At 35.7% G+C, this 17,819-nt stretch overlaps 10 protein-coding genes across 10 annotated transcripts; 5 read left to right on the plus strand and 5 right to left on the minus strand.

Moving 5' to 3' along the window:
* The first annotated feature begins 214 nt into the window (after positions 1-214).
* B0P05DRAFT_502463 (ribose 5-phosphate isomerase A-domain-containing protein) lies at positions 215-2,717 on the plus strand. Its single transcript, XM_051575466.1, has 9 exons — positions 215-266; positions 330-363; positions 412-641; positions 688-1,102; positions 1,196-1,276; positions 1,325-1,666; positions 1,867-2,214; positions 2,269-2,411; positions 2,455-2,717. Exons 1-9 carry the CDS (start codon positions 246-248, stop codon positions 2,656-2,658), a joined length of 1,818 nt encoding a protein of 605 aa, XP_051439449.1. The 5' UTR covers positions 215-245; the 3' UTR covers positions 2,659-2,717.
* A 903-nt stretch (positions 2,718-3,620) lies between these two features.
* B0P05DRAFT_522981 (linker histone H1 and H5 family-domain-containing protein) lies at positions 3,621-4,102 on the minus strand. Its single transcript, XM_051576037.1, has 2 exons — positions 3,915-4,102; positions 3,621-3,848 (listed from the first exon to the last, which is right to left on the minus strand). The coding sequence occupies exons 1-2, from the start codon at positions 3,922-3,924 to the stop codon at positions 3,673-3,675; spliced, it is 186 nt and encodes a 61-aa protein (XP_051439450.1). The 5' UTR covers positions 3,925-4,102; the 3' UTR covers positions 3,621-3,672.
* Positions 4,103-4,741: 639 nt separating this feature from the next.
* Positions 4,742-5,900, minus strand: B0P05DRAFT_461341 (uncharacterized protein; the record flags this gene model as incomplete). The annotated part of the gene is made up of 5 exons (XM_051574070.1): positions 4,742-4,899; positions 4,948-5,246; positions 5,311-5,572; positions 5,659-5,719; positions 5,793-5,900. 5 exons carry the CDS (start codon positions 5,898-5,900, stop codon positions 4,742-4,744), a joined length of 888 nt encoding a protein of 295 aa, XP_051439451.1.
* A 388-nt stretch (positions 5,901-6,288) lies between these two features.
* B0P05DRAFT_522995 (cation efflux family-domain-containing protein) lies at positions 6,289-7,953 on the minus strand. The gene is made up of 8 exons (XM_051576038.1): positions 7,572-7,953; positions 7,334-7,528; positions 7,212-7,286; positions 7,083-7,167; positions 6,823-7,035; positions 6,716-6,781; positions 6,432-6,646; positions 6,289-6,387 (listed from the first exon to the last, which is right to left on the minus strand). The coding sequence occupies exons 1-8, from the start codon at positions 7,830-7,832 to the stop codon at positions 6,370-6,372; spliced, it is 1,128 nt and encodes a 375-aa protein (XP_051439452.1). The 5' UTR covers positions 7,833-7,953; the 3' UTR covers positions 6,289-6,369.
* B0P05DRAFT_523002 (uncharacterized protein) lies at positions 7,931-9,171 on the plus strand. Its single transcript, XM_051576039.1, has 3 exons — positions 7,931-8,434; positions 8,489-8,971; positions 9,016-9,171. Exons 1-3 carry the CDS (start codon positions 7,991-7,993, stop codon positions 9,061-9,063), a joined length of 975 nt encoding a protein of 324 aa, XP_051439453.1. The 5' UTR covers positions 7,931-7,990; the 3' UTR covers positions 9,064-9,171.
* Positions 9,147-11,987, plus strand: B0P05DRAFT_523006 (uncharacterized protein). The gene is made up of 8 exons (XM_051576040.1): positions 9,147-9,445; positions 9,612-9,749; positions 9,796-9,944; positions 9,992-10,017; positions 10,063-10,528; positions 10,573-10,690; positions 10,738-10,967; positions 11,019-11,987. Exons 1-8 carry the CDS (start codon positions 9,443-9,445, stop codon positions 11,656-11,658), a joined length of 1,770 nt encoding a protein of 589 aa, XP_051439454.1. The 5' UTR covers positions 9,147-9,442; the 3' UTR covers positions 11,659-11,987.
* B0P05DRAFT_523011 (uncharacterized protein) lies at positions 11,889-12,894 on the plus strand. Its single transcript, XM_051576041.1, has 6 exons — positions 11,889-12,069; positions 12,121-12,172; positions 12,227-12,367; positions 12,424-12,470; positions 12,547-12,694; positions 12,745-12,894. The coding sequence occupies exons 1-6, from the start codon at positions 11,988-11,990 to the stop codon at positions 12,881-12,883; spliced, it is 609 nt and encodes a 202-aa protein (XP_051439455.1). The 5' UTR covers positions 11,889-11,987; the 3' UTR covers positions 12,884-12,894.
* A 252-nt stretch (positions 12,895-13,146) lies between these two features.
* On the minus strand, positions 13,147-14,258 carry B0P05DRAFT_523015 (thioredoxin-like protein). The gene is made up of 3 exons (XM_051576042.1): positions 13,867-14,258; positions 13,602-13,819; positions 13,147-13,557 (listed from the first exon to the last, which is right to left on the minus strand). Exons 1-3 carry the CDS (start codon positions 13,988-13,990, stop codon positions 13,246-13,248), a joined length of 654 nt encoding a protein of 217 aa, XP_051439456.1. The 5' UTR covers positions 13,991-14,258; the 3' UTR covers positions 13,147-13,245.
* On the plus strand, positions 14,232-15,242 carry B0P05DRAFT_523019 (uncharacterized protein). Its single transcript, XM_051576043.1, has one exon. The coding sequence runs from the start codon at positions 14,265-14,267 to the stop codon at positions 15,153-15,155; it is 891 nt and encodes a 296-aa protein (XP_051439457.1). The 5' UTR covers positions 14,232-14,264; the 3' UTR covers positions 15,156-15,242.
* On the minus strand, positions 15,243-16,399 carry B0P05DRAFT_523022 (uncharacterized protein). The gene is made up of 3 exons (XM_051576044.1): positions 15,567-16,399; positions 15,417-15,522; positions 15,243-15,356 (listed from the first exon to the last, which is right to left on the minus strand). The coding sequence occupies exons 1-3, from the start codon at positions 16,176-16,178 to the stop codon at positions 15,271-15,273; spliced, it is 804 nt and encodes a 267-aa protein (XP_051439458.1). The 5' UTR covers positions 16,179-16,399; the 3' UTR covers positions 15,243-15,270.
* Positions 16,400-17,819: the final 1,420 nt, after the last annotated feature.

Raw genomic sequence — 17,819 nt, forward strand, 5'->3', positions numbered from 1 at the left:
AAAATAAAAAATTTCCTATATTTTCCTAACCAAAATATGTTTAAATAAGCGTAATTTAATTTTCGTACATCTTGTTTTTATTTCTCCTTTTCTTCCTTTCTCAAAGAAAAATGGACTACAATAACCATACTATGACTGAACCAGACACTTTACCTTCCTTGATGTATGTTGATTATGCTCAACAATCACCACCACCACCACCACCACCACCGCAATTGAATCCTCCTAAAAAAAGACCAAATAAGATGCATGTATCTGCTGCATGTGTAAAGTGATCTCTCTTTTCTAAACTCTTCTACAAATGTTTACTCTCTCTTTTTTAATATTAGGTGAATTGTAAGAAAGCACATTTGGCTTGCGATGGTAAATCAGAGCTCCCTTTTTTTTCCCCTCAAATCTAACATCATATAGTATCAAGACCTTGTAATCGTTGTGTAGCTACAGACAAGGCTGACACTTGTCGAGACATTCAGCATAAAAAAAGAGGTCGACCTAAAATGATGCGGGATGCCAACAATAACAAAATCAGACCAACAAACAATAACAGTACTTCCACTGCTACTGGAACATCAAAAAACAATAAACTAATGCTATCAACATCCTCTGATGTAATGACAGTTTCCTCTCATGATGTTATGACAGTAAGTACCATATACACACATAATAGTTTATATTAAATATCTACAGATTCTGTTATCTATGGACTTATGCTGTGCTAGAGTATCTGACAAGTCTCTAGAATACTTGGAACTCTATCCTCAAGAATTCTCACATCGATCTCTTTACGATTTTCTTATACCAGGTGAAAGTCAACAAACATTATCAAGACTTCATCGCTGCTTACTAGATAATGCAGCTCAACATCAGAAATCAAAACAGCCAACGAACTATATTCGTTCTTCATTTGAAAAGTTCTTTTCATTCTCACTTGAGCCCCTTCTTAATATTGCTAATGGTTCATTGACACTTAAACAGACATTAAAGTTTCGATATGGCCGAGACAGTAGCAAGACTGAAGAAATGAATTGTCGGTTCTATCTTGGTGGTGGATTTGGTGCCGACTTGTTTGATTCACATGGACTCGATCAGCTCTATATTGTCTGTGTTATTTCACCCACAAAGACAAAATTATCACCCACACTAACAAATACGAACACAACTGCTTTTAATGCACATATCTTATCAACAACTACAGATCATTTAACATCAAATATACCTCATAACATGAATGACATGATACATTTGCCACCATTGATTATCAACAATAATGATTCGAGTTCAACTTTATCTTCATCTGTATCACCAACCACAACTAGCTTGACAGTGCTAGAAGAAACCGAACCAACCAAAGAGACACTCGAAGAAGCAGAAAACAGTAACAATAGTAACAAAATGTCTTCGCCTGTCATGATGAAGCGTACTGTTAGTAACAACAATAACAATACAATTCATTTACCGCTCATCTCTTCCAGTCCAAACTATGAAAACACCAAGAATAAATCACTATTAGATCGCTTTCGGTACAATACACAATCTCAATCCCAACAGTTTATTCATCCTAATGAACTCTATTATCTCAAGACAACATCAAGTAGATTATCTTCAGAAGCTATTGCTCGTACTGCTTATCCTTATCTATCAAAAGCATCTTCAAATACCACCGGCAGTGGGCCATTAGCTAGTTATAACAGTAATTTAAATAAATAGTAGTAAAGACGTCATGCTTATGGATTCTTACTAATGCCCTATATCTTTTTTTTTCTCAAATGTCCCCGCAAAAAAAAAAGAAACCTTAAAAAAAACCTATTTTTTCCTTTTTTTTTTCTTTTTTATTTTTCCTTTTAACCATGTCAAATCCTATTGAAGAAGGAAAGAAGTTAGCTGCTTATCGCGCTGTAGACGAATACATCAACGCTGATCAAAAAGTAGTTGGTATTGGGTCTGGTTCAACTGTTGTTTATGTCGTCGAACGTATCTTACAACGTCCCGAATTAAAACACATTGTCTATATTCCTACTTCATTTCAATCAAAAATCTTGATTCTTGAAGGTGGTCTTCAACTCGGTAGTATTGAACAACATCCTGAAATTGATGTGACCATTGATGGTGCTGATGAAGTGGACGAAGATTTAAATGCAATCAAAGGAGGTGGAGCTTGTCAATTTCAAGAAAAAGTGATTGCTGAAGCAGCCAAAAAGTTTGTGATTGTTGCTGGTAAAAAAAAAAAAAAACAGGAATCTTTGTAGTTTTTATTAACGCTTTATTTAGATTTCAGAAAGAAAAGCAAGAAGCTTGGTACAGGTTGGACAAAGGGTGTTCCAATTGAAGTTGTGCCCATGACATATAGGTCTCTCATGAAGACTATTGAAACCAAGTTATCAGTTAAGCCTATCAGTGCTAAACTTCGTATGGTAAAATTTTGTTTACACATCAACAAACATTAACGTCATATAGGCTGTCAATAAAGCAGGTCCTGTTGTGACAGACAATGGTAATTTTGTGATTGATGCACACTTTGGTACGATCAAAAATCCTCAAGAATTGTTAAAGGAACTCAAATTGTTGACCGGTGTTTATGAAGTTGGATTGTTCTGCAATATGGCAGAAAAGGCTTATTTTGGTGAAGAAAATGGTTCTGTTGATATTTGGTTCAAATAAAACCAAGTTCTTTTTTTTTTATAACCTAAAAAACAGGAGAGCGTATTTTTTTTTTTTTTTGGAAAGAAAAAATCTACACTTTTTTTTTTTATCAACAAAAAAAAATTAGCGAGAGCGCGTTTGCTATACAAAAAAATTTTGTATATATTTTTTTTTACAAAAAAAAAAAAATACACGTGTCTATTTTTTATTTTGTCTGGTGTTTATTAAAAAAAAATAGAGAAATGGATATAGAAAAAAAACGGATGACTGTACATGTTTAACAAATGTTCTCTTCATGCTTCTTTTTGTTACAATGATAAAAGAGAAGATTTAAATAAAAAAAGGGGGTAATAATTAAGGAAAAAAAAAAGACGTTAAATTTTCATAGATGCAGATGAGAGGAAATTTATGCCTTGGTAGCTTTTCTCTTGGGAGTAGCCTTCTTAGTAGCAGGAGCTTTCTTAGTGGCAGCAGCCTTCTTGGTAGCAGCAGGAGTGACCTTCTTAGCAGCAGCAGCAGCAGGAGCAGCCTTCTTAGTAGCAGGGGACTTCTTCTTGGGAGCCTTAACACCAGCCTTTTCAGTTGTAGAGGCCTTTCGTTTGGGGGTAGCCTTCTTGGTGGCAGGGGCCTTCTTAGCAGGAGTAGCAGCAGCCTTCTTGGTGGCAGGGGCCTTCTTAGCAGAAGTAGCAGCAGCCTTCTTGGCGGGAGTGGCTTTCTTAGCTGCAGGAGCCTTTTTGGTAGCAGTGGTAGTGGTTGTTGTGGTGGATTGAGCAGCCTTCTTAGTAGCAGGAGCCTTCTTAGTGGCAGGAGCCTTTTTGGTAGCAGCAGGCTTCTTAACGGTAGGAGCCTTCTTGGTGGCAGCAGCCTTCTTAGTAGCGGCAGGCTTCTTAGCAGCAGGCTTCTTTTCAGTTTGTTCAGTCTTGTTCAACTTAACAGTACCGGAAAGACCTAGAAAATAACGATATAGATCATAAATATCTTTCATTCTCTCTCTTTCTCTTTCTCTTTCTCTCTCTTTCTCTCTCTCTCTTTTTATAAACAATTACCTTTAGGAAGAGAAAAGACTTCCTTTGTGCGACCACGCTTGATAGCAGCAGCAATTTGAGAATCGAAATGAGCACCAGGAGAGACCTTGTAGTTGGCCAAAATGTACTTCTTAATAGCAGGTCTAGAAGAACCCTTTCTTTCCTTCAAAGCAACAATAGCATCTAATAGAACATATCGGTATGAGTAAAAAAAAATCCATTTATATATTCTGTGAGATTATTTCCTACCTTTAATCATTACTTCGTACTAGAAAAAAGAAAAGAAAAAAGAACGGTCAATGGATAGAGTAAAGTCATGAATATCTTACAGTAGGATGATCGGCTTTCTTGGTAGAGGCAGCCTTCTTTGCGGTAGTAGCGGCGGCAGTCATTCTTAAAAAAAAAGAGAGTTGTTATTTAAAAAAAAGCGAAAGGAGAGAGGGAGAAAAGAAATCAACAAGAGTTGAAAAAAATACATCCTTTTTATATTGAAAAATTCATTCGCGTGCGCGGTCTTTGAATACCTTTGACGAGCCAATCAGTTGACTTGCTTGAATTTTTTTTGGGTTTTTTTTTTTTTCACAAAAAAAAATTATTGAGATTTAAAAAAAGGAACGCGCTTTTTTTTTAATACGAAAAAATATATTTTTATATCCAAAAAAGAAAAAGATCTGCTTTTCATTCAATGCTTGATCTTTACGTCTTTTACATATATTTGTAGAGAAAATAGATCTTTGTTTACTGAATATAACAATAAATTCTTGATCTATCTTGGAAGGCAGACTTTGTTTTATTTTATTCAAAAGTCAATGCTATAAAAAAAAGTTTTTTGAGAAAATATATATATATAAAAAGTCATGTTCCCCTCTCCTTCTTTTACTTTTACATATAAAAATAAATTAATAAAATATATATATATATATATATAGTTTTTGTGTTGCAATAAGAATAGGTTACAATATTATTCGATATGATAAAATAAATAAAAAGAGAGAGGGGGGCGATAAACTGTACAAAATAAAATAAATACGTAATCATGATGTTAAAAATGATATAGAAAAAAAAATTTTTTTTTCTTAAATCAACACTTCACGTTGATCTCTTCTTCTTTGTTCACGAGCCCTTTCAAGTTCAATTGATCTTGGATCCAAGGCACCCGTAGCTAAGCCTCGAGTAGGAATTGTAATGAATTTGGGCATAGGACGTTGTTCTAAATCCAATGAAATATTGATAGCTACTTGCATATTAAGTAAACAAAAACAAAAAAAAAAGTATAGTTTACCTGCTTGAAGGTGCTCAATCCATGATATCATCTCAACATGAGAAGATAGCTTCATCAGGAATTGTGGACCTTGTTGTGTCGTCAATCTGAGTACATTAGGTCGCCTAAAGTAGTCTAGTGCCCTTGATGCTTCAGCACCTGCTAAAGAAACGGTAAGAATAGGCGTATAATAGTATTTCTGATAATAGTAATAAGGTGCTCGAAAAGGCCAGCGATAATAGCCCATATTGTTCTTGGAAGAAGAAGGTTGTGTACGGTAAATACGAAGCATTGTACCCCATAATTCTATATAAAGTTTTCTATATATATGTATATATATATATTGTTATCAGTCTATAACATCAACACAATCCTGTTTCTTACCTCCAAGTTCTCCATTTACTCTTGACATTAGGTGCATCAAATTCTCTTTTCACATGCACATAGCCCATCTTAAAGACAGTACAGGTATATCCGGGTAATTCTTCTTTTCCTTCTTCTTCTCGGGGAATAATCATCGATTGACATCTTTCTAAACGTTTACCCATGATACTTAGAGTATAATCGGGTGGTGGTGTATAAGAAGGTAACTGAATTGGCATTGAAAGGGGCCGACTACTGCTACCAGGTTTGTTTCTACGGATAACTGTTCCGGGTGGGGCTACAAGACTACCAGAGGATGTGTTTCTCTGAATCATTGGTGTCACAGTTGGTTCATGACGATAATAATACGAGTCATAAGCATGGATAGCTCGTAAAATAGATTCTGTCGAAGTAGAAGATGATGGTGTTGCTAATGTATCACTACTACTACTGTTGGAAGATCTCAAGCTGACAAGGTCCTCTTCTTCTTCTGAAATTGTAACATTTGTTTGTTTTGCAATATGTGCCTTGAGTGCTTTTGCACAACTGGATAATAAATCAAGGTCGGAAGGCTCTTTCAGTCCTATTGAAATGAAATCTTGGTCTGTCATGGACACAAAACTGTCAAAATCAATGCCAGCTTGATGGAATAATGGTATATATTGTTCAAGGGATAATTGAGCCAACACAATGGACGATAATTTCGTTTTATCTATATACATTTGTTAATCTATCTATGTTTACCCTAAAATGATTTATACGCACCCATAAAAAACCTTTCTTCTTTGTTCATTTGGTCATACTGGAAAGAAAAATAGGTACTTTGAATGTCCATCATAGATAGAATAAAGAAAAAGAAAAAGAAAAGAAGGCTTTTTTTTTCTATCTTTTCTTTTTCTTTTTTATATATATAGAAGTGGAGGGAACACAACAACGACGTCAATTTTTGCCCTCCCTTTTTTTTTTTGTTTTTTTTTCTCGTGACATATTAAGCGTAGATCCCACATTAATTCATCATCGTTTTTATTTTCTCCAAATTTAGATTAAATCAACAGTATAAACTCCTCTCCAAAATCTTTTTTATTGCGACTTTTGATGCTATATCGATATGAATAAGCCATTTCTTTTTCTTACGAACCCACCTCTCTTTTATGCATTGTCTCGTAGTCAGCATGAACAAATGCACGCTCTACATCAGGAAGTGATTCAAGCTTATTTTGAAGTGCTTCTCCAATGTCATGAGATTCGCGCAGTTCCATAGTAGAAGGTAAAACAATATCAACTTCAACAAACAAGTTGTTACCAGCATAATATGCAAGACAGTTATCCACTTGTACCACGCCGGGATGCGTTAAGGCTTTTTTTTTTTTTTTTTTTTTTTTTTTTACACAAGTTAAATTTTGAGTCTCCATCAGGTGAACCTTACCAATATAGGTAATCAGGTTTAAGAACTGTGTATCAGCACTTTTGCCAACGACTAAAGGAATATGTTCTGTATTGTGTTAAGCAATAGTAATGATAAGTTTAACTTACCTAAAAGAGTGATGACCCAACTTTGAAGTATAATTAATGCAATAATGATAGACCCAGCAGGATCGACCCAGGGAGCTATCCGACTTCCGACAATACCGGTTGTTAAACCTAAACCATTCACAAGCAAATCATTACGATGATCTTGAGCCAATATTTTGGCAGAGCTAAAACTAGACAATGTCTTGCAATAGACATATAGGATAAGCTTGACAGCTACAATTCAATAAGAGATCTGAATATACATGTGTAGTGTGCCTAACCTAGTGCAGCAGATACAAATGCAATAGCCATGACCGTGAGATCAGGGGAATGACTCTTATCTGCTAATTTCTGACTTGCTTCAATCTAGAACATATTACAAGTCAATTTAGATAAATTAAAATACTTACTATCAAGAACAAAGCAACGCAAGACATCAAACAAGAAAAAATAATAATCCCTATCGTTTCCATACGTGATTTACCCTAAATAAACAAATAAGCTTGTACCCATCATTTACATACGGGCATACAGCAGGGTACTTTTGTAAATTCGATTTTGATGCTTGCTTTGTGGCCCACATCAATACTACAGAGCTCAATAGGTCCATAAATGCATCTGCCATAGTAGAGAAAATAGAAAGCGAACCAGATGTGACTGCAGCAACCAATTGAAGTACAAACAACACAATATTGGCTACAACAGAACCGTAGATAGCCAGCTTGAGCTACTCACATGATGAATATCATAGATGAAATAAAATCACTTGCCTTGAACAATTGCTGTTGTTCCTTTTCTGCATCTTGCTTATCAAGTGCAGTCAGCATCGTGTCGATCAAATCATTTTGATTTTGATAAAATTGCTGTAATTTTGATTTTTTTAAATTCTTGATATAATCATCGGCCATCTTTTTCCTTTCTAATGCCAAGGGGTCTTGACTAGAGCCATGCAGGTCTTCTTCATGTGTTCCTTGTTTATGAAAAGGACGTTGCTTTAGTTGAACCAATTCAATTGTTTGTGTACAAGACATGATCAAGAAGTAAAGAAAAAAAAAAGAAAGGGAAAAAGAAGAAACGATTCATCAACTGACACCTGTATGACAACTAAATAGTGCGTGACGTTTTATGCAGCCTTTCTCTCTTTTTTTTTTTTTATTATTATTATTGTTCTTTACAGTAAAAAAAAAATATGCTTCACTTATTACCAAACGAACTGCTTTGGACTGTCTTTTTAGATCTCGAATACCAAGATCTAGATAGTCTTGTTCAAATAAAACCTATCTCAAGCACTGTATTACATTTTATTCAACAACACTATAATTTCCACTACAAGATAGTGTCTCTCCTAAGGCTCTATGAAGCTATCACGCCCTCTGAACGCCACTCAAAAGAAACAAGGCATGAATTTGCCAATAAGATACTACAGTTGATTTGTAAACAAGTAGGACAATTGCCCAAGTTTGAACACCGTAACAAGTTCACAGAACTATTGGATATTGTACAGCAGTTTGTGATTCAACGTATCCTGTCTGACGATTTAAAAGCTGGGCTTGAACATGATTATGCAAACCTGTGTTTACAAGTACGATCACTTTATCTCCATACACCTTCTATTCGTGTATTACATGACCCAGTAAGTAATAAAAAAAAACTAATAAGAGAAATAAGAAATATTCATGACTGGCAGAAATATAGACGTAGAAGTACCAAACATCCATTAGCACCTTTTTTACCAAGAGATTATACCTTTGTTTGGCGTCAACATTGTGCTGAACCAATGCAGAACAGAAAGAAGCATATGCGTTTTGCCTTGTTTTTCGGTAGTCTGTTTGAAGTGACAAGTTTGTATCTAGAGTCGAATCTGGATGGTTCATTTGAAGAATGTGCAAGAGAAGCACTAGTGACAGGCAATGTAGAAGATCTGTTGATTATGTGTGTGGCTGCAGACAGGCCTTTGGATGTTGATGGGATGTGTATGATGGTCACCCACGCAGGAGAACAATTGAGACACTATTTAGAAACGATGGACAATTGGGTAGCCACTGATCCTACACCCCAGCAAGAATACAGAATTCAACAACAACAGTTATTTGAAGGAGATACAAGTCCACCAGAATGGCTTATTCCTGATCGATACCGAGTAGAAAAAAACACTGTTTTAAGACTTAAGGTAATATTTGATTCTCTATTTCTTTCATTGATCATACTTTATAGCTTATGAACCATTTATATAAAAAAGGCTGGCGCTGGTTTCAATACTAACCAATAAAAAGCCCAATATAGGGTGGTTTTCGGCATTATATATATATGCGAGCTGTGTCAGTTTCAGTGTTTCTTTTTTCATATTTTTTCTTTTTCTTTTTCTTTCCATATAGTTTTATTTAAGAAAAAGAATAAGCTGGTTATTTATCTACAATATCACGTCGAATTTTTTGCATACGTCGTCTAAAAAAGAATTGTTGGCAGACTCGTTTGTTTCTTACAAACAAGCTGACAAAAGAAAACGACCAAGGTTGATGGGCATTCCAGTCAATTCACAATACAAGTTATATTCGTTATGCTGGTAAGCAAATAAACAGAGATCTCGACTTGTCTTTTTTTTATTGAATTTTTTATTAGTTTTGTATCTCTTGGTGGATTTATGGTACTTTTTTATTCTTCGTTATTCATTACTCATGCTCTTTTTTTTTTTTTTTTTTTTTTTTTTTTTTGGCGATGACGTTTTTTTTTTTTTTTTTTTTTTTTTTAGTATGGGTAAGATACCAAAAAAAAAAAAGAAACAAAAGAAATTACTTAATGAGCTTTATATGTTTAGTTATGACAGTGGGACAATTACAACTGTCACTGTTATGCCCTCCTTTTTGAAAAGGTATAACTTGTATAGCGATACACCAGCAGGATATGCTATTGTACCAGTCTCTTTAGCTGCTTCCTTTGTTGCCTCATTTGTAAGTTTTTTTTTCCAAAATAATAAAATGATTGACTTAAATTTAGGTTTCTGGATTTGTGGCAGATGGACTAGGCAGAAAAAACTTTTTTTATGTAGCGTCTGTTATTCATGAAATAGGTTGTGTCATTGAAATTGCAGGTCAAAGTCAAACCACCTTTTTCATTGGTCGTATTCTTACTGGATTTGCAGTGGGGTAAAGTATAGATCTTGTACAATAGTATCTCAATTAACAACGAGTAGGATCTACAGTATGCTTGTTCCTCTATGTAAGTCACCAGTTTGATCTGTCGTTGATTAAACAAAAAAGCTAGATCAAAGTGAAGTTGCAAGACCACAAAACAGAGGTCGCTTAATTACTTTTTATCAAATCTTTGTTACCATGGGGTTTTTTATTGCATTTTGGGTGGGCTATGGTGCTTATAAGATTGACAGTGATTCAGCATGGCGAATACCTGTTGCTCTACAACTTGTGGCTGGGTTTATCTTACTTGTAGGCATCTATTTCATCTATGAAAGTCCGCGTTGGTTGATCTACAAAGACCGAAATGCAGAAGCACTCAAAATCCTGGCTCAATTACGGTCTCAGGGAAATGAGCGTGATGTAGATGTACAGATGGAATTTACAGGTATTGTGCAGGATGTGACGTTTGACAAGATGGCCTATAAACAAAGGTTTATGAGTCTACTACGGAAAGGGATTGACAACAATCGAAAAAGAACATTGCTCGGTATGGGAGTGCATGCATTTACTCAATTGTCTGGTATCAATGCCATCTTGTAAGAAGAGCAATATCAAAAGCGAAATATGCTCATTTTATTAGGTTTTATTTGCCCTACATACTTCAGTCTGTGGGAATAAGAGAAATTGTGTCTACTTTATTGGGTAATGGTGTTGCTGGTTTGATTAATTTTGTAGCTACTATCTTTGTTATGTTCTATGTAGGTGTTGTCCATAAAGCGATGGATGTATTCACTCTGTTTTTTAGATTGACAAGTGTGATCGTCGTCGTATCTTAGTGGTAGGTGCATTGGCCATGGCTGTTTGTATGATAGCTATCACGATTGTGTCTGCTATCTTTAATCAACAACTACTCAGCATGCACAATGCTCCCTCTGTGACTTCAACAGAGGTTACTAGTGCCATTGACAACCAAAATGCTGGTTATGCTATCATGGTCTTGCTGTGTATTTTCCTCGTCTTTTTTGCTATGAGTTGGTAAGTGAAAGCTCTTGCATGATCAGGATAATTGATATTCCATTTTTTTAGGGGTCCTGTTGGATGGATCTATCCCGCTGAAATTTACCCTCAAATGATTCGAGCCAATGCTATGGGCGTCACTACCTCCTGTAGTTACCTCGTCAATCTGTTTGTTTCGCTTGTCTCGCCCATCATGTTTCGTAATATTTGGTGGGGCACCTATTTATTTTTCGGCGTATGGTGTATTATCATGGCTATGGTTGTCCATGCCTATTACCCAGAGACCCGAGGCCGTTCATTAGAAGAGATCCAATTGATCTTTAGCGGTGCTCTGATTGATCAACGACCTGATGCACATCATCCAGCCACAGCTGCAGAAGCCCTGATTCATTTAGAACAAATGCGACATCAAGATACATTGGCTGCTGCTAAACATCGGTCCCGCTCACAATTTAATTTTGACTTGCCAGAGATGATGGTAGTTTCAAGTCCACGCAATGTTTCTCGAGCACTGAATCGAAGAGTGTCGCAGGTATATCCGGATAATCGGTCTGCGTCTCATCATTCATTGGCGTCTTGGCCTTCTGGAACACGAAAAGAAGAAGACGGTCATTCTTCTGTATCTTCTATTGAATTGACTATCAAAAGAAGTTATACACAAAATAGTGCACCAGAACTAGATCGTAATAGTCATAGTAGTATTCATTAATGTTGTATGTAAATATATATATTTATAATATCTATGTTAGATAGATTGTAATTATAACAACTGCTCCTTTCTTCTTTGTGCACAACCTTGGTTGATATGAAAGTCTTTGAACAGAAACGATAAAAAGGCTTGTCTTTAATAAAGATCGCTTTGGACTTAGGATATGATATTGCTTGTCCTTTAAGATACATTCTTCTTTTTTAAGCTTTGTCCATGAATTTGTTATCCAATCATACTCCATCGCGTATCTAGAAGATTTTTGTACAAAAAGGAATCACCGCGCATTCTCTTTCTTTCTTTCTTTCTTTTCTCTTTTGTATATCTTGACTATGCGTTCTGCCTTCCTCTTATTGTTAAGTGCTGTAGCTTCTACTATGGCCTTGAAAGAACCTCCTACTCAATTACAAGTTGGTAAATAATTCTCTAGGAAAACATAAATGATACTTAATCCATACATAAAAGGTATCAAAAAGCGTATTCCTGCTGAAGAATGCAAAATAAAATCAAATAATGGGTAAAGTGTACCAAAAAAAAAAAAAAAGAAAGGACTCTAATCCATTTTTTTTAGTGATGAGTTATCTATGCATTATACGGGTACACTTTTTGATACTGGAGACAAGTTTGATAGTAGTTTGGATCGTAATCAACCTTTCGTCTTTACACTTGGTCAAGGTCAAGTAATCAAAGGTTGGGATCAAGGTTTATTAAAGTAAGTAGTAAAAAAAAAACCATCAAACACAATGAGGGCTAATTATAGCACTGTAGTATGTGTATTGGTGAAAAGCGTAAGCTTGTGATTCCTCCTAGCTTCGGTAAGTTTTTTTTTTTTTTTTTTTTTTTTTTTTTTTTTTTTTGGTATCTGTCAGTAAACGTACTCATATCTTGAAGGTTATGGTGACCGTGGTGCTGGTAATGTTATTCCCGGTGGAGCCACACTTGTATTTGAAGTCGAACTGTTGGACATTAAAAAAGGGAAACAATTTAACAAAGATGCATTCATGCATGCTGATTCCAACAAATCTGACCAACTTGTCAAGTAACGTATATATTTATCATGATTACGTCTATTTTACTCATTTAAATTAGTTTTACATCCCCTAGCTTCATTCTTTCTACTGCTCTCATTGTTGGCTTGTTCTTGGCTGTCTTTAAACTTGCCAAGAAACAAGATATTGATGAAGCTAAAAAAGCTGCTGCTAAAGAAGAAACAACAAAAGAGAAATAATAATAAAAAGAGATTTTATTGATTTCTAGTGGCTTTATCTACAGTGGATTGTGCTCCATTTTTCACTGTTTGTGCAGTTTGTTTGACTAGACCGGGTTGTTTACTGTCTTGAGAGTTGCTTGATTTGGAGTCATAATCACCGATCTTGAATAAACCAGAAGATTCTTCAGTTGACTTTTTAGAAAAAGGATTCTTGAGTTGTCCAATGTCCATGATTGATATGTATATATATATAATAAAAAAGAGAAAAAAAAAAGATTAACATAACTTTGACGTAAAGGCTAGTTTTATATGCAAAAAGAAAAAAAAGTTAATTCTACATGGCCAATCAGATGATTTGTTTATTTTGAAAGGTTTTAGTCTTAAAAAGGAGAAGGTGTAAGACGTAAATAAGGCTTAATCACTTTAACACCCTTGGGAAAGATTTTCTGTGCTTCCTCGGTTGATACAGAAGGATGAACAATCACATCGTCACCCTTTTTCCAATTACCAGGTGTAGTAATACGATGTTTATCACCCAGTTGTAAGGAGTCAATCACACGTAAAATTTCGTCAAAATTACGACCTGTTGAAGCGGGATAAGTCAAGATTAAACGAATTGTCTTTTTAGGATCAATAATAAAGACAGAACGAATGGTAAATGGGATACCCTTTGTGTCTACATTGGTAGCATCCTAATATGAGATGAGTATGTATATAACCACCACTGCTTTCTTACTTGATGGTCCAACATGTCATAAAGAGTAGAAACCTTACGATCTGCATCAGCAATGATAGGGAAATCAAGCTTCACACGAGAGATTTCATTAATATCAGCAATCCATTTTTCGTGTTCGTCAAGGCCATTGGCAGACAGACCAATCACTTTGACATGGCGAGCCTCCCACTCGTCTTGAAGGGCAGCTACAAGACCAAGTTCAGTGGTACAGACAGGAGCTATAGAGTACATAAGTGATCAATAATTCACAAGAGATATAACTTACTGAAATCAGCAGGGTGGGAAAAGAGAACAGTCCAGTGGTCACCAATAAAATCATGGAATTTGATTTTACCTTTTGTCGTTTCAGCTTCAAAATCAGGAGCAATAGAACCAAGACGAAGAGACATATTGAATAAAATAAATAAATAAGAAAGAAAAAGAAAATTTAAGAAATTAACAGAGAGAGAAGCAATTTATAAGCATGTACAACTTATGCAGATAGAAAGACAATTGTGTCATTTTCCTTGTTCATTGATTCAATTTTGATATATGGCGCAATCTTTTCCTGCAACATGCTCATTTTTCCATTTGATAAATGCAATATGAGTGTGAGAATGACAAGCATGAATTTCATTATGCACAAGCCACTTTTTTTTCTTTTTTTTTTTTTCTTTTTTTAAAATGAACAGGTTACATGCCTGGAAAGCTTCTCAGTTACCTCACTTATGTCTTGATTTACGCTCACCTGTCCAATATCACAAGTGTCACTTGGTACCTTCCACCAATATACCCTTTTCGAAACTCACACAAAGACAAGCAGAACTCCCTCCTAAACATATCCCTATGGCTGTACTCGAGCCTGCTGAAATACCTCATGCTTCAGACTGGTTATTGCAGCGTGGATGGACCTGTCCTTTTGTTTTCTCGGAGGATACACTTGACTGGCAAGCATTGATCCATCAACAACTCGCTACTCAAGATAAACCACGACCATGGGTTCTTTTCCAACCTTCTCCCTTTTTACAAGAACAGATAGAGCAAATTGAATCAGGCCTTCAGAAACAGAAACCATGGCGATGTCTGGACCTAGGATCAGGAGCAGGAAGAGATATCGGTTGGTTAGTGTCTACTCGACCTTCATGGCAAGCCACTGGGTTTGATTCACAACCAGGAGCTATTCAACGCATGACTCAATTGGTTCAGTCGATGGGTATTCAGGATCGCATACAGATGGCTCAAGTCAAATTCGAGCACTGTGGTCAATGGAAATGGACATCAGAACCACAACCGATCCATACGTATGATTTAATATTGAATATTCGGTTCATGTCAAGAGCATTTTGGCAAAAAGTGCCACACTTGTTGAGCCCAGGTGGATGCTTTGTCTTGTCACAATTCTATCATGAAGAATGGATGATATATAAGCAGCCAAAACTAAGCCAACGATTACAATTAGGTGAAATAGAACGTGTGTTTGGAGACATGCATCATATGGAAATCATAGTAAATGAAATAAAAAAGACAGAAGATGGCAGGCCATTACAGTGTGTCATTGTGAGAAAGATCAAGTAATGTTTGTTGATCCATGTGGCTTTTAAAGCCAAATAACACAGCCCATTATTTTACCAGCTATTTCCCGCAGAAAAAAAAAGTTACACAGATAGATAAATAAAATCGGGTACGAAATTTATTCTTGAAGAATAAGGCTCTTGTATGCATTCAAACCATAAAACACACCAAAGATAAGGAAAAGAACAGCACCAGCAAATGTAACTAGAGAAAACATCAATGCTCTCTTTTCTCTCTCTTTTCTTTTATTTTCTTTATACATACCTGTTCTGACTGAAATCTTGGAGGCCAACATACGACCACCAATGACAGCTAATGCAGTACACATACCATGGCCAAAGACAACACCAGCAGTGACATAATACACATTCTAATACAAAATTAGACATAAACAAACAAACAAATACAACATACGTTAGCAGCAGCCAAAGCAATAGTAGAAATTTGAGAACGGTCTCCCCATTCACCCAAGAAAGTCAAGACAAATGTCTGAACAAATACAGGTGAAAATACAAGTTGCATCAAATTCATCAATCCTTCTTTAGCCTTTTCTGTCTTGGAGGTAGGTGTATGAGCAGCGTTTTCTAAACCACCTACTTCCAATTCTTCTAATTTGTTGGCATGTTCACGGTCCTCTACTGTCTTGAGTTCTTCTTCTACTTCTTGCATTTCTTCACTGCCAGCTGCTTCGTCCATATAATAAGCTTCGTATATCATACGTAACCCAAAACACAAAAATAAAAGGGCAGCACATACATCTGTATATTGCTTAGGGATCAAGTTGGGTACAACATGACCCAAGAAAGCAGAAAGAACTGACATGATAAGGAGGGAAGAGAAAGCAGCAGCAAAGACAACAAGACGAGAGTGTTTCATAGCCATGATGGCAGCAATCAAGAAAGTCTTGTCACCAATTTCAGAGACAATGATCATCAAGAGTGAAATAACAAATGACTTCTCCACAATGGCAGCCTCATCTGCTGATGCAATAAGATCTTGTCCATCGAGTATAGCAGGTGTATCCATAGTAGGTGGCTCATTTGTGGCATCTAAAATCTAACCCGGTTATGAGATGAAAAATATAAAAAAAGGGGGGGGGAGAAGCCTGAGCTATGATTACCTCTTCAACAGGATTGTCTAGCTGTGCTTTAACTAGAGTAGCTAAAAGTAAAATACTACTTGATAGCAATAGTCTCTGTAGGCGAGTCATTGTAAGTGTGTGTATAGATGAGTTATAGAACTAAAGAAAGAACCTCTAAAAAAAAAAAAAAAAAAAAAAAAAAAAAAAAAAAAAAAAAAAAAAAAAAAAAGATAGAAGAAAAAATAGAAACACCGCTCGTCTGAGGTTTATTTTCTATTGATCTATCCAGTCATACAGATTTCGCTTTCAAATAAATTGCTGAAGACAGAAAAAATTGGATGGTTATCATCCCTGAATATGTCCCTTGAAGCATAAATGATGAGCACTATAAATCTTGCAGAATAAAAGTCTGAATTATTTATAAGAACTAGTGTTTGGTGGAGCCACCGCTTGGCATCGGCTTTTCATGCTTCCGACCAAGCGTGCAGCATATTCTTGGTCGAGATTCTCCCACTCTTGTCGAAGTATCGACTTGGGGTTTTTGATAGTGTGAAACTCAGCCCTCTCATCAATCTTATAGGACTTCACAGTTGGTTTGGCAGGAAGAGGACTGCCAGTCTGCTCAATTCTTTCGATGATGCTTCGGAGAGTCGACAAAGGCAACTCCACCCAAAATATCTTCCCTCGTAATTAATGCAGGATTTTACTTTAACATTAGACAATGTCATCTTTTTCTGGACGAATCGAAGTTAAACAAATGAGGACATTTAAGTTTGTCTTTGTTGACAAATTGAAAGTTCCCTTGATGTATTTGGAAACGGTATGTTTAACAAGGATGAGGTAAAGCCGAAAGGCGTACGTTGTGGTGCTGTCAAAATTCTGTGGAGGCGCTTTAAGAAAAGAGAAGCTGCTGGAGAAACTGCTGGAGATCTTCTGGCTGTTCCTATCCATGAATATCTCACTTCTGAGATATGCAACACTTGCAAAACTAGGATGATGTCAAAGGCCATAGTGTATTTGTCTGTACAACTTGCCATACATTTTGACAAAGAGACATTGGTGCAGCAAAAATCATGATTTCTGCCTGGAGTGAATACGGAATCCTGGAAATGTTCAAAAGGACTTCATATGTTCCAATCGCTGTAATAAACACGGTTTCCCTAGTACGGATTTAGATTGTATTATAGGTAAATGTAAATCTTCATTCGTCAAAAAAATAATTAGAAGTAAAAGCAAATTCCATACATCTGTAACTTTGATACTAAAGAATGCATTTTTTTTTTACTTTACTCTACCCATAGACTATCACGAGAATACACTTTGGTCTATTCAAAGTCTTGTTTTTCTTCATGCATACTTCTTGTCCAAACAAATGAACCAAGATTAATGTTGAGTCTTGATTCTAATCTATACATCTATACTGAAATAGTTATATATCGTACCATTTGCATTATTTCATTGACAATGGTTTAAATAAGAAAAGCGATATGGAGAAAAAAGAGAAAGAAAAGTCTATGCTAAAGCATATAGTTAAAATCAAAAAAGGAAATAAAAAAATGCTTTTTTTGGTATTTCTCTCCTTTTTC

Source organism: Gilbertella persicaria, assembly GCF_025201335.1.
Source record: "Gilbertella persicaria strain CBS 190.32 chromosome Unknown B0P05scaffold_2, whole genome shotgun sequence".
Taxonomy (NCBI): domain Eukaryota; kingdom Fungi; phylum Mucoromycota; class Mucoromycetes; order Mucorales; family Choanephoraceae; genus Gilbertella; species Gilbertella persicaria.